The following is a 13,009-nucleotide window of genomic DNA, read 5'->3' as shown; positions in this document are numbered from 1 at the left end:
GAAACAAGATATTATTCTTGTTGTTTTGATGTTATTCTGTTTTGTAGAGTGGGTTTTAGTGCCTACAACTGGCTATGCAACCTTTTGCACTTACCTAATTGAACCTCTTTAGCGTTGGTTTCAAACACACTTGTAGTTGCTCAAATGATTTAATTTATTGCACGTAATGTACAAACGTCTGTTCCAGTGATAAGTATTTAAATTATTATATTGGTACATTTGAGCAACGAACCTTGTGATGGTTACAATATTTTTAGTTTACTGATGAGTTTAACGCATGTTATTTAAATTCTTCTCAAAATGAATGATTTACTGGGCAAAAACATAATCCCAGATCTAGTCAGCAGCTTATTATAGGAACATAGACTGCGTACAGTTAGGGCAGTTGATGTGTCTGTAACATTTGTTATGGCTAATCAGGCATTTGGATATACAGCTTTACACATTTCCTCATTGATTAACCAACTTTTGTTGTAACAGTGTAGTCTGTTTTGATGGCAATCCATATTCATGACAAAGACATGCATAAACATGAGAAGTCAGCCTAGGGCGTAACAAGGTAACAAACCACCTTGGCTCTGCAACCTCGCGTGAACGTCAATCTCAGTATGAAACACCAGCTTTGACACACCAGTCGACCTGGCGACAAAAAGAAGTTGGTAAGTCAAAGACACAGATGAGAACTCTCGGAAAAACATGAAAGCTAATTTCATACAGACTATTCACTCGCATCAAATTCATTTAGCAGCTATGTGTTGAAGTTTGTATTTTGAAACTTCAGAAGGGCTATGTACATTGAAAACTAGCATACCTTGCTAGCTAAGTTAGCTATTTTCCAATTATCATAACAAGTGTATGTTAGGTGGTTAAAGAAACGTTCGGCTGTTAGATAGTCTTACGAGTGTCCTTTAACCCAATGACGTTTTACCTAACTAACATTTCTTCACTGTTCAATATCAATTCAATATCTTTTCCGCGAAGACTCATGTCGATAGATAGATGCTCCGAACTTAGCTACCATAACTAGCCAACGACAAATGACTTATTGCTGAGAATTTGTACTGGTGTCCATAGACCTTGTATTTAGATATGCCAACGAGAAAGTAGATTATGGTCAATGAAAACATTAGCCAGGGAAAAAAACAACGTTAGTATTTGCTTTGAGTCGCCGTGTGACTGTAATGTTGAAGTGTCAAATACCACATTCTTGGAAGGTGTAGTGAACTACTTTAGCGGAAAGCCATATTAACTGTAATGTTAACATGTAACAGTTAACAGTGTTATGTTTACTGCAAGTGACGTAAATTGGCTTGGTGGTTGACAGTGCGGTGGGACAAGCCAAGCCCTGTGGCTATGGTGTTGCCGAGTTTCTGCCTGTTGAAGCAGGTGATACATTTCTGTGAGCCATGTCACATGTGTTGGTATGGAGCGTTCTAGAGTGTTTGTTCATAGAGGCACTGGCCGAGAGAAGAGCATCAGTTTTCGATGGGTTGCGGAAAAAGCTGGACTGCATCTCGTGGGTTTGTCAGCATTTGAGAAACCCAAGGATCAGGCGCATATGAATCAGCAGCTCAGCTGTGCTGGAAACTCAGCTGTGCTGGAAAATTGTCCACGTGATACAGCAGGATACCCAGTGTGCGATGTATTAGATTACTAACCAAACAATAGCCTTGTTTGGGTTGGTCATTATAAAATGCTCTCAGTGAATTGAAAGATTTGGAAGAAACACTCTTATCTCTGTCTTTAGGCCATCCTACAGGTGTGTGATACTGGGTAGATGACGAATCCAGGGGTTTGCTCAAGCGAGGTGGACCCGTTAAAGGGCGAGGAGGGGGATGTAGGTGAATCCGGGATCGGTGGACCCACCTCGTCCAAGAAGAAGGGGGTCTGTGGAGGAGGCTTGCGCCTGTCTCATCTCTCAGGCTGGCGCACAGCAGCCTTCCTCCTCGCACTTTTCCTCTGCCTCACCATCGTCTTCGCCTTCTCGTTCATCCTGCCCTGCCCCACACGGCCACAATACCTAGTCACATGGAACCATACTTTACCTGCTGCAGGTAATATACAAGCAGTCAAATACTGCCTTATTGCTAGGTTAGGTGCCAGTAGCCTACTCTTTGTGTGGACAAAAATGTGCTATATTTATTTTGTGTAACGAATTGGTGTTTGTGTGTGTGTGTGTGTGTGTAGCTGCTTACGAGTTTCTGGCTGTAGTACATGCCAATGAGGACAAGATCAAAGACATTATTTTCATCTACAAGAGCAATAATGGCAGTGAGAACACAACTTGTGAGACTGAAGGTAAGGCTCGCTCCCCGTCAAATTCCAAGAATTACATTTTCAGGTGACGAAAATGCTGTGAGGCAAATCACTCTTCATGCTTGGCTGTGTTGTAAATGAGTAAACGTAACTTTTAGTTAGAATAAGTCTCGAAAGTGTTGAATCAAAATGTAATTGTGAGCATTGGTGTTTTGCAGGCTTGTCGTCTCCATGTATGTTTGTGCTGGCGGTGGATGGAACTACAGGAGTGAAGATATGGGAACGTCCTTTGAACTTTGACCTGCAATGGGCTCAGTGCGGATTTGACAGAGTTGACGAAAAGAGCTCAAAATGCCTCCTGGCTCATACCAACACACTCACTGTCATCTCCACACACACAGGTATGTAGGCACAGAAGTTTGTACAGGTCAACTGGTCTGCGTACACAAATCAAACCCTGACAGGCTTTTGCTCACTGAATTTGGCCAGTTCTTCCCCCTCACTCCATGCTCTTCCTACCAACCAAATCTAGAAAATGTAGAGCAGCAGTGGGTTGTTAAGTACTATTGGACTAATTTTATGCATAGGCTTTATTAGGGTTAAACATGTTATGGCATTAATACAGTATGTTTCAGTACTTTCCCCAACATCGTCCAATCCAATGGCCAGACGCAAGTTTACAGCAGTGACAATGTGTAGGAAAGTAGTGACGGTTGGACTCGTATGAAGCGTGTGTCTGTCTGTTTGATAAGGTGACGTGCTGTGGCAGCAGAGCTCCTCTCCTGGTGTCGGGGCAGTGGCACCTGCACTGGGTGTCTCAGACCTAGATGGTGACGGAACCAATGACATCGCTCTTCTCACGCCTCAGCCGAATCAGGTACTGGGGTGGGGCATGAGTGAGAATGCTTGAGATGTGAGTTTCTTGGTTGTTGGGCTCTTTGGAATGTGACCTTGCCACCACAAAAAGTGGGAAGGTAAAGGGAAACCTTTGAGGCAGAAATAACAGCCCCTGGCAGGGCAGCCTTGCCAAGTGTCCTACTGCTCCACTGATTAAATCTGAAATACTGCTCGTCTGGCTTGGAAGATGTTTCCTTTCAACACCCAGCTCCAAGGTTTCCTGTTATTGTGTCTACATGTTTCATGTTTAGGGACTGTCTGTGGAATGGCCTTTATGGAAGCATGTTTAAGTAGAATAATCTACCATTTTAACATAATAACTATTTGCCTTAGGAGAAATAGCACCTCATACTGATGAGAACTCAGAACACTAACATATGCTAACATCATAACACAGGCATGTTTACAGCTGTGCCTTGCACCCAAAGTATGCCTTGTTGGAAACCAGTTTGTCCTCTTCCTTAGATGAAGCTGGTGTTCCTCTCAGGGAAGACCGGGTTACAGCTAGGCTCCGAGGTGGAGGTGATTGCTGAGGATTCATCCTCTCACATGCTGCACAAGACGGCCGGGGAGGCGCAGTACCTCCTTCTGCAGACAGGTGCTCCTCTAACACCATGGCAACTCACCAAGGCAACGCTGCCAAGTAGTCAGCTTGCAAACACCACCACTTGTTTGCTGACTTTGTGAATGGAAAATAATATAATATAATATAATATATAATATATAATTCACCAGAAGCACATATTGGATAATAACAACCATATTAGTCCAGATTTAAGCCATTTATAGTATAAATTCTCTTCGAATCATATTTTTCAAGTTCTTAAACATGAATTGTTTCTAAGCTGTAAGTCCTATCCTGGTTGAAAACAACTTTTTAAAGCTAAATTAGCTCAATCAGATCTGTTTTTACAGGGCAAAATTAAGAACCCCTGTTTGACTGGATTGAAAATCAGCATGAGTTAAATAAAACCAGAGATGAGAAGGACAAGTTGTAATTCAGTACATACTATCAAGAATGTTGTTCATCCTCCCTTTTAGGCTCTGGCTTGTATGCTGAAGGGTTGTGGAATCTGGTGGCAAAAGCCAATCTTGACACACCGCTAAAAAAAGATCCAAAGTGGGAGAAGAGGAGGAATGGGACGGGACCAATAATGATCTACAAGTGAGACACACACACACACACACACACTCCCAAAGTACTTGTTACAAAATGACTGCCATCCGTTTCTCCTAACCTGCTGCTCTCTCTCCCATAGGTCTTCATCTCTGCTGCGAGTATTAAGTGTTGCTGTGGACACTGGAGTTCCCTCTCTGTTGCTGATGGCGGGCCAGGAGAACCAGGACCAGCCCAATGCCACCATCACAGAGCTGCTTGATGGGGAGAGTCTTACTTCCCTCTGGAAAACCAATACCAGTGAACCGCTCAGGTAACTTGCTAGTTCAGATATGTTTGGCTGTAGCTGTCGACCAGTGAGCTAAATGATTTCGTACTCTCCTCTCCTAACAGATGGGATCAGTCATAAATAACTTTAGCAGACATTAAGCACATACGTGTCTGACAAAATTCCCTCAACATGTCCTCACTTTCTTTTGCTATTCCTTCATTCTTAAATATCTTAAATCTGTGGTATATACACCACCTTTTAATGTCATTTCACATGTTGTGTGTTCAGTCAGCCATCATTTGGACATTTCAACAAAGATGGCATTCCTGATGTGGTGATAGAGGAGGATGCTGGAAATGCAACCAAGAGGGTAAATAGTCTTTTTTTTGTGTATTCCAGACTGCAATGGAATCTTATATTTGAATATTGTAAATGTGTTTAAGGAAATGCTAGTGTTCCTCTTCTGGTTTTGGTATGCTGGGGGCAATTGTTCTGTCACTAGTTTGGAGATGGAGAACATGGTTTTAAACTGGAGTTGGGAGTTGGAGTTTAAAATTGGAAAACGCCAAACTATCGACAGAGCAACTGTGTCCCCGTATGATCAGAGGGACCTTGGGTCTCTTTTTGGGATGTTAATCTGGATGCATTTGTTGCAGATTATTATTCTAGATGGAAAGACGGGAGAAGTGTTGTGGGAGGTCCCTTTACTGGCTCTGCCACACACACCTGCCCCTTCCTCAGTTCTCACCATTCAGTCCTACTCTGTGTTTATGCTATGGGGAGAGACACTAACCAACCAAACAGTGAGTACATCTACACACACACACACACACACACACACACACACACACACACACACACACTCTCTATATATATACAGTCATGGCTGAAATTGTTGGCACCCATGCTAAAGTTGACTGAAAAGAGGAATATAAAATCATCATTTGGAAATTGATTTTAATGGCTTAAAGGAATATTTCGGTATGTTACACTTTAAGCCCGTTTTCTGTATTGCCTAGCATGAAAACGAGTGTTTGACACCGAAATCTCGACGATTGAGCCGGTTTGTGGAATTTGGCAGCTTTAGAATGGAGCTCTGTATGGCTTTAACATTGCTCGCTTTGTGCATGGACTATTCTGTCCTTAAAACACCCCTAAACGTTAATTTTTAAAAATGTGCAGTTCACTGAGTGGTTATTGGTCTTCAACGATCTGCCAGTTTCAGAGTGAAATTCAAATTCTGTTGTGTTATATTAGGCACACACGGTTGTGAGGTATCTGAAAAAGTACTTCCGGGATTTCGAAAATCATGATAAAAGATGACAGAAGCTGTATTTCACTGCTAAACTTGCTATAGAAGATCGTTGAAGACCAGTAACCACTCGGTGAGCTGCACATTTTTAAAAACAAAGTTTATGAAACACAGAATTTATATCACTACCATTACTTATGGCCACAACTGTAGACCGTATGTGAGAAAATCCATCATATCCATCTTGGAAAAAGAGCCCATCATTAAACCATGTTTGCATGTCTGTGTTTATATTTAAGGCATTGAGCAGATGCTTTTATCCAAAGCGACTCATAAAATGCATGTGTATGACTGGAAAAGAGTTAGACAAAGGGGTTTTGTTAGTTTTCCACAAATAAATATATGTATCTGAAGTGGTAGTCCATCCTGTAGCCTTTGCCACTCCACTAACTGCTATCTCCAACACACTTCCTCTTGGCCCTAAAACTCACAATGCATGACTTTGCTTTTCACCTGAAAGCTTCTTCCTACAGTAACTTGATTTGGCGTAGAAGTCTGTCCGTCTGTGCACTCATGTGCATTAGGTACAATCATGTGATGAAAGGGACATAGTTTGAAAGTCTTTTCACAGTACGCTATACGTCCTCCATATTTAGGGGACTGTGATCTGACACATGCTGGTCAATGTGTTGCTATGCTATGGGCGTACAGTGTTTCCCTTCATTAATGTGTAACGTATTGTGTGTTCAGGGCACTGGAATGGAGCAGCGCTTCTCTTATCTCTTACACCCTTCCTACTCTAATCTACTGTTACAGAGGAGTAGTCCAGTGGAGCACATTATTGCTTTTAAAGGTAACACACACCAACACACACCAACACACACACACACACACACACACACACACACACACACACACACACACTCTCAAAAAGGGATACGACAAAATCCAGTTATAGTAATTATGCTGAGTTGAGCACATATCGAGAGTTTTAGTTTGTGTGTGCTTTTGTTTGTCCAGCCACTCTACTAGAGCGTGGACGTCACGCCTCCTACCTCCTCCTGACCGGCCCTCACGCCAGCGAGGGGGTGGAACCAGAAGAGGCGGGATCAGTGGTTCTGACCAAGCGCAAGCTGAAGGGCGACGTCTCCGACAGCACGGTGCTCAGTGTGAGTGGACCAGTGACCCAGGACAACGTGAACGTCGTCAAAGAAGCCTTCGAACGACTGCGCTTCAGTGACTAGCGGGCACACCAGGGTTATGCAGATTTTTGCTTTACGTGTGTTTCCTGGTGTTCCACTTTAATCATTAAGAAGAAAAAAATGCCCTGCTGTGGTTATGTCCTCGCTATCAGGTAGAGCTGAAACCCAAGATATTTTGCACTGCAATAGGAGGAAAAAGGGCTAATCCTTGTTTCCTCCATGCACACACTGTTTGACCCCAGCCATGACACTTTTATCTTACAGCGCTCTCAGCTGATCACCTCAGATGACACTAACCAACTTCACTCTGTGGCCTTAAGTACACCTAAGTACTAGCTTAAAACACTCAAGGGAATTTATCTCATTAATGTGCAATTAACCTGCACCCTGTAAGCATTTTAATAAACATACTTGACCTCCCCCCTTTTAAACTGTAATAGAGGATGAGACATTATCATCAAAAACTGACCACCACTGTAGTGCAATCACATCCTTCTTGGGAGTCAGTTTAATCAGTTTCAAACAGTTTGAGAAGCCTACCGGTACATGACTTTGTTAGCGCTATGCATGGAGTTCTGCATTTAACCATAGAAAAACTCTTGCACAGTTCTGATCAAATTGTAGCATTTTTTATTCCTGAATTACCATCTGAACTGAAAGAATGTTGTTGGTGGGGGAGTCACAGTTTTCATCTTCCCCATAACGGATGATGTCTCTCAAGATAATTGAGAAGTAAGAATAACAAAGAACTGTAGAATGTGCTGTTTGAGGGAGTCCGGCTCTTGTGTTTTTGTGTAGATATTTAAGATATGTATTCTGCTGCCTTATGGGTCTGCTTTTAGTGGCACTGTAGTGTGAAGCAAGAATGCTGTTTACTGCTGTGGAATTGAGAAGAAATACTAACCTGTACAGATGGATACCCGTCAGCTTTTGTTTGTTTTTACCTGTTGAACTGTTACGCACAGGCTCTTTTTTGTGTTTACAATGGATTCAGCATGTGCTTGAACAGTCACTGCCTCTGTCTGTCCTGGTGGGGCCATATGGGATGTACTTTTGATGCACTCTGTGATGCCGTTTTAATGATTAGAGGCTAATTGTGTGCCTGGGACCTGTGCTGTATATTATGTTCAGAATCAGTGAATATTCATCAGCGCCCAGCGATCAGGAAACCCAGGAATCACAATGTTTGCTGAACCAAAGCATCCTGAATAACAGGAAAACATGTGACGTATTGTTATTGTCATTGTGTTATTGCAAACTGTGGCTTTTAAAAGTAAGGTCAGTGATAAGGGAGTGAGACTTCACTGTGGCATATTTCTTTACATACTTATTGTACGGGAACCAGACAATCTTGACTATAGACTAGACTAAGACTATATTTTGAGAATATCTGTTTTGAGTGGGACTTATAAACCTGTGGATCAGGGTTTTAATGCACTGTGGAATACAATCTTATTTTCTGTTAATTAAATTAAGGCTGTAGATATTCAATATTATGACCAATAAAATCTTTGACACAAAAGCATTTGTTTGTCATTGATGTACCACTTTAAGCGTAATAAGTGTGGGCCTATGCCAAAATTACGCATAACTGTGATGTATCGCCTGTTATTTACTGCTTCTGTCTCACTGCTGATTTTCTGTCGCACAGAGTTCATAAGAATTTTGATGTTTGACTGTTTTAACTGTGCGCAGACATGGATCACTTGTGATCTTGGAGAAGGTGCCTACTATTTTGGGGCTGGGTGACTTCCTTTGATCATTCCTCAAATACAGGTTTATAAACAATACCAACCCTTTGTTGGCATTGTAGGTTATGTTCTGGGAATATTAATTTATTGCTGATGTCGTCTTCACTACCCCTTGTTCAATGTGTTACCCACATAATTCTGGTTTGTCTCTTAGCTAGGCCTGCCCCATCCATCCATTTACAGTATGTATGCATATCCAAAAAGGTACTGGCAGAAACAACTACAGAAGGGCATCCATCTATTTGGCTACATCTATCTAAGGCGCACTTATGTGACCATTTTCTTCTATGTGGATAAGTGATATTCACTGGAAGCTGAGGCTATGAGGGCTGAAATGGCTTAACACAGCACGTTCGATTATGTCTGCCCTGCATCTACAGTATAGGCTACATGATCTTACGTAAGCTATATGAAAGCACTGCGCGGGAGGAGGTGTAGCCTAGACATCTCATGCGTACACGTAGACCGGTCATAAATATATGTCAAAGCGTACGAGGGACTCGTCACGTAGCATATAGATCACGCGCGTGTATGGTGCCCATACGTTTGCATTATTTCCCCACCCCAACCCAACAGGTCAGCACGCTAACCCAGATCTAGATATTGCTGTCAAGCCGAGATGAGATAATAACATGACGCTATCCCGTGAATGTACTGTAGCGGACTTCGCCTCACGGAGAGCACGGCGATCACGTAGGCGTCCCCAAAGTAGCCATACAGACACTTTCCAAACACCGATACAGACCTGCCTGGTTCCCGGTTGTGAATGTTGAGCCGTTAACAGTGTTTTACTGTCAGTTAACCACTTTTTATCAGCCAAGTCCCATACCCATGGTGTGAAAGTCTGTTGTCCTGTGTCTGACAAAAAGGGCTACTGCCACTCGCTTCCGCTATTCAAATTGGCAAGCTGTGGACGACTGCGTTTAATTTCATTAACCTTTCTAAACGTCCTTATTTTTTCGTGTGGGAGGGTTTTGTCAGTGTCAAGTTTTGCTCGTTAGACCAAAACCTTATCAGATAGATATATGACGATACGAACAACGTTTACGTCATTCCTGGAAAGAGAGGTTACCTGAGGTGAAGGTTTTATTATTATTATTATTATTATTATTAAATAATCAAAATCGCTAGTGCTTTATGAAAATAGCCTACCCCTTGACTTGCACAGCTTGTCTTAATAGGCTACATAGCTGAAAGTGAGAGAACTAACACAATAGGATGTCCAGGGATATGGAGCGCAAAATACCGATAAGCCTAAAATGAACAAATAGACACGGTGCCTTTGATAGGCTCTGGTTAACATATGAATATAGTGTAGGCTAGTAGCCTACTGAACTATACATTGTCTTCCACACATTCTTCCGGTTTGTTTGAGGCATATGGTGCGTGATGAGAAAACGGAAATACTAAACAAAACTAAAAACAAAACAAAGAAACAAAACCAATTCCAAAGTCCATGAATGGAATGCATTTGATGCGATCGATTTCTATGTGTAACGTGCGCATACTGATCTGATGTCGACTGTCCCGAGGGAGGGCGGTGATACCTCTGAAGGCATCCCTCTTTCCAACTAGATCATCTCAATGTGACCGGCTGCGTCCGCCATATCGCTCAAATGTGACTGCACGAGCGCACTTCATCCACGCGCAAGGGCGCGCACCCAATACACTCATAGACTGAGCCAAGTCGAGCGAGGCTTCATCGCCAAGTACAAAAGTCACTTTGAACTGTTCACCACCTTGAAGACATCAAGGTAAGTTTCAATTCAAGTAAATTATTACTTTTTAATATAATATGCATTATTCTATATATTTTAGCCTACCGATTAAAGCTGATCAATTCTTACAGAATTTCAATATCTTTTTTCACAAACCACTGTTGAGAGTGAAAGTAGTCCAGGCTGATGTGAAGTGTTGTATACTGGTGGCCTATTGTATATTGACGTTTTGAAAAATATATTTCCTATCGTAAAATCTATACCATGTGTGAACCATCTATTTAGGCTAAACAAAAGGACGTGATAGCAGCCTATATCTCAATCGACATATAACAATGGTTGAATTTATTTCCGCAAGCATACAGACAGGAAAAGGTCGCCCCAACTGTCCAATGTCATCAGTAGTCTGTGTGATTCGACAGCACTGCCAACTGGTATGCAGCCTGAAATGACCCAGAAATAGCTAGTTTGAGGTGTCTGACGCTTATTGCGGTGTCGGTAGACTTCTGGAAAAATCGGAGGAGCGCGGTAGCACAATGCGGGTAGGCTACAGACGTTTCCTATTTTGTTGGTGCGGGCTCACTCACCAATGTAATGTTTTATTGCCGTGGTCAAAAAAAACATTTAATGGGTCAATGCACCACAACGACGGTGTATGTTGTTTGCATGACATGAAACTGGATTTTTGTTATTTGCGTGTGTTAACACCAGACACCGAAAATAAGCATAATGATGTTCGGTGGTTTGTCAGACTAAATAGCCAATGAACTGTCTCACTCATACCCGCGTTGCCTTATAACGCCACTGAAAAAATGTCATACCGTTCTTGTGGGTTAAAGGATTCTACGGACGGGACATGGCTGAGACTATCCAGAGTAAATTGGAGAAGTACCGCACAGCACCATTCGATACACGATTCCCCAACACAAACCAGACCAGAAACTGCTGGCAGAATTATTTAGGTGAGTGCACCACCATGCATGGATGTGTGGGGTAGTGTCGGTCACTTCAGGACACCACTGCCGGTCTTGTCCTCATTTGTTTGGATAATACATTCTCTCATTTTAGGGAAAGGTGTTTGAGTTGGCTAGACTCTAGAGTTTGTGTTTCACATGATTTCAGTGAAGGATCTTGAACTGACCTCACATATGGCGCAAGTGCATAATCCCCCCTTTAAGTGCATGTTTGAGGAGTCAAGGTCTTCAGCTTCATCCTCCAAGCAGCTTGTGCAGATTTGAATGTCCATGTGGTCAACACAGATGACTTTCTCTCCCTCACTTTGACCGACACAGAGAGAGAGAGAGAGAGAGAGAGAGAGAGAGAGAGAGAGAGAGAGAGAGACATACACAAACAAACAAACAAACACACACACACACACACACACACACACACACACACACACACTGTTCTTCTGTGGCCCACGTGGGATCTATTATTTATAGATGATTGGTCATATTTCTAGACTATCACCGCTGCCAGAAAGCTTTGGAGGCCAAAGGTGTGGATGTGGCCCCATGTGACTGGTACAAGAGGGTCTACAAATCTCTTTGCCCACTTTCCTGGGTGAGTCCTCAAAGAATGACCAATATTACACCTCTGTGTTTCTCATAGCTCACAGTAACCTCATAAAGGCATTGATTGCACAAAGTGAGTTGTTAGACAGTCGTTTGATGCCATTATAGAGGCCATACAGTTCTTTCACATATGAACTACGAAGCGAGATTAGTAGTATGTTGAACATGAAGCCTGAAGTGTGGCAAATGTCGTTTTTGGGTAAAAAATGTTTGTTTTAAACATCACAAACATTTGCATCTGCTTGCCAAATCTGAACTCATATCAAGCTTTAGGCTCAAAATACCACTTATGTCATTTTCCAGTACACCTCTATAGTCTAATACCATCTAATACCTTTTGTAATGTTTGTCATTGTGTACTTCAGATTGACAAATGGGATAGCCAGAGAGATGATGGAACCTTTCCTGGAAAGATTTGAGCATCCCCTGGATGGTTGTCACGGCAACAGAAGAGTGATATGCAGACTGGTCCTTGCAGCCGGGTTGGGCCTTTCATATCTCCCATAATGTACCTGTGTGGTATAGTGGGACTAAGTCATTCCTTGTGTAATGAATGTTTTGCCGCAGTATCTGCATTAAAAAGCCTCAGGCATTTAATTCTGACTTGGTGTTGGAATCATCTATCAGAGGGACTGTATTTAACTTTTGAACTTTGTAAATGGGAAACAAAATTGCTGGGGCCCTCGAAGCCAGGGGCACATCTCAATTCTCTATTTGCCCATCCTCTCCTCCTTCCTCCTGTCCTCATCCCTCCTTCTAATTCATTGTGTGAAGGAAACAAGGAATGAATGTTATGAGGATGGAGGAATCAAGGAGAGACACATATGAGAAATTCAATGTCCTGCTCATTCACGCATCACTCTTAAGAGACATAAATTACTGATGATGCAGCGAAGCATCACCTCGGCTACAATAGACAGACCATCGTTTCACACAAATTGTAGAGAATATGAATTTTAACCTGACTTTCG

The 13,009-nt window shown here is 42.3% G+C and overlaps 2 protein-coding genes across 2 annotated transcripts; both read left to right on the top strand.

The window, feature by feature from the left end:
• Positions 1-523: 523 nt before the first annotated feature.
• On the top strand, positions 524-8,517 carry fam234a (family with sequence similarity 234 member A). Its single transcript, XM_062526156.1, has 12 exons — positions 524-659; positions 1,748-2,054; positions 2,188-2,298; positions 2,475-2,657; positions 3,009-3,133; positions 3,619-3,751; positions 4,195-4,318; positions 4,413-4,583; positions 4,830-4,911; positions 5,198-5,344; positions 6,544-6,646; positions 6,814-8,517. The coding sequence occupies exons 2-12, from the start codon at positions 1,778-1,780 to the stop codon at positions 7,035-7,037; spliced, it is 1,680 nt and encodes a 559-aa protein (XP_062382140.1). The 5' UTR covers positions 524-659; positions 1,748-1,777; the 3' UTR covers positions 7,038-8,517.
• A 1,823-nt stretch (positions 8,518-10,340) lies between these two features.
• On the top strand, positions 10,341-12,641 carry LOC134070406 (cytochrome c oxidase subunit 6B1). Its single transcript, XM_062526751.1, has 4 exons — positions 10,341-10,500; positions 11,304-11,426; positions 11,927-12,027; positions 12,404-12,641. The coding sequence occupies exons 2-4, from the start codon at positions 11,321-11,323 to the stop codon at positions 12,455-12,457; spliced, it is 261 nt and encodes an 86-aa protein (XP_062382735.1). The 5' UTR covers positions 10,341-10,500; positions 11,304-11,320; the 3' UTR covers positions 12,458-12,641.
• Positions 12,642-13,009: the final 368 nt, after the last annotated feature.

Source organism: Sardina pilchardus, chromosome 22, assembly GCF_963854185.1.
Source record: "Sardina pilchardus chromosome 22, fSarPil1.1, whole genome shotgun sequence".
Lineage (NCBI taxonomy): Eukaryota > Metazoa > Chordata > Actinopteri > Clupeiformes > Clupeidae > Sardina > Sardina pilchardus.
The sequence above is the reverse complement of the archived record's forward strand: the minus strand, read 5'-3'. Positions and strand labels throughout refer to the sequence as shown.

Bases quoted from the DNA above. Each gene is read 5' to 3' on its own strand.
- fam234a (XM_062526156.1), top strand. From the start codon at position 1,778: ATGACGAATCCAGGGGTTTGCTCAAGCGAGGTGGACCCGTTAAAGGGC. The intron at 2,299-2,474 runs GTAAGGCTCGCT...GGTGTTTTGCAG, and splicing joins CACAACTTGTGAGACTGAAG to GCTTGTCGTCTCCATGTATG. The intron at 3,752-4,194 runs GTGCTCCTCTAA...CCTCCCTTTTAG, and splicing joins GTACCTCCTTCTGCAGACAG to GCTCTGGCTTGTATGCTGAA.
- LOC134070406 (XM_062526751.1), top strand. From the start codon at position 11,321: ATGGCTGAGACTATCCAGAGTAAATTGGAGAAGTACCGCACAGCACCA. The intron at 11,427-11,926 runs GTGAGTGCACCA...TCATATTTCTAG, and splicing joins CTGCTGGCAGAATTATTTAG to ACTATCACCGCTGCCAGAAA. The intron at 12,028-12,403 runs GTGAGTCCTCAA...TGTGTACTTCAG, and splicing joins CTCTTTGCCCACTTTCCTGG to ATTGACAAATGGGATAGCCA.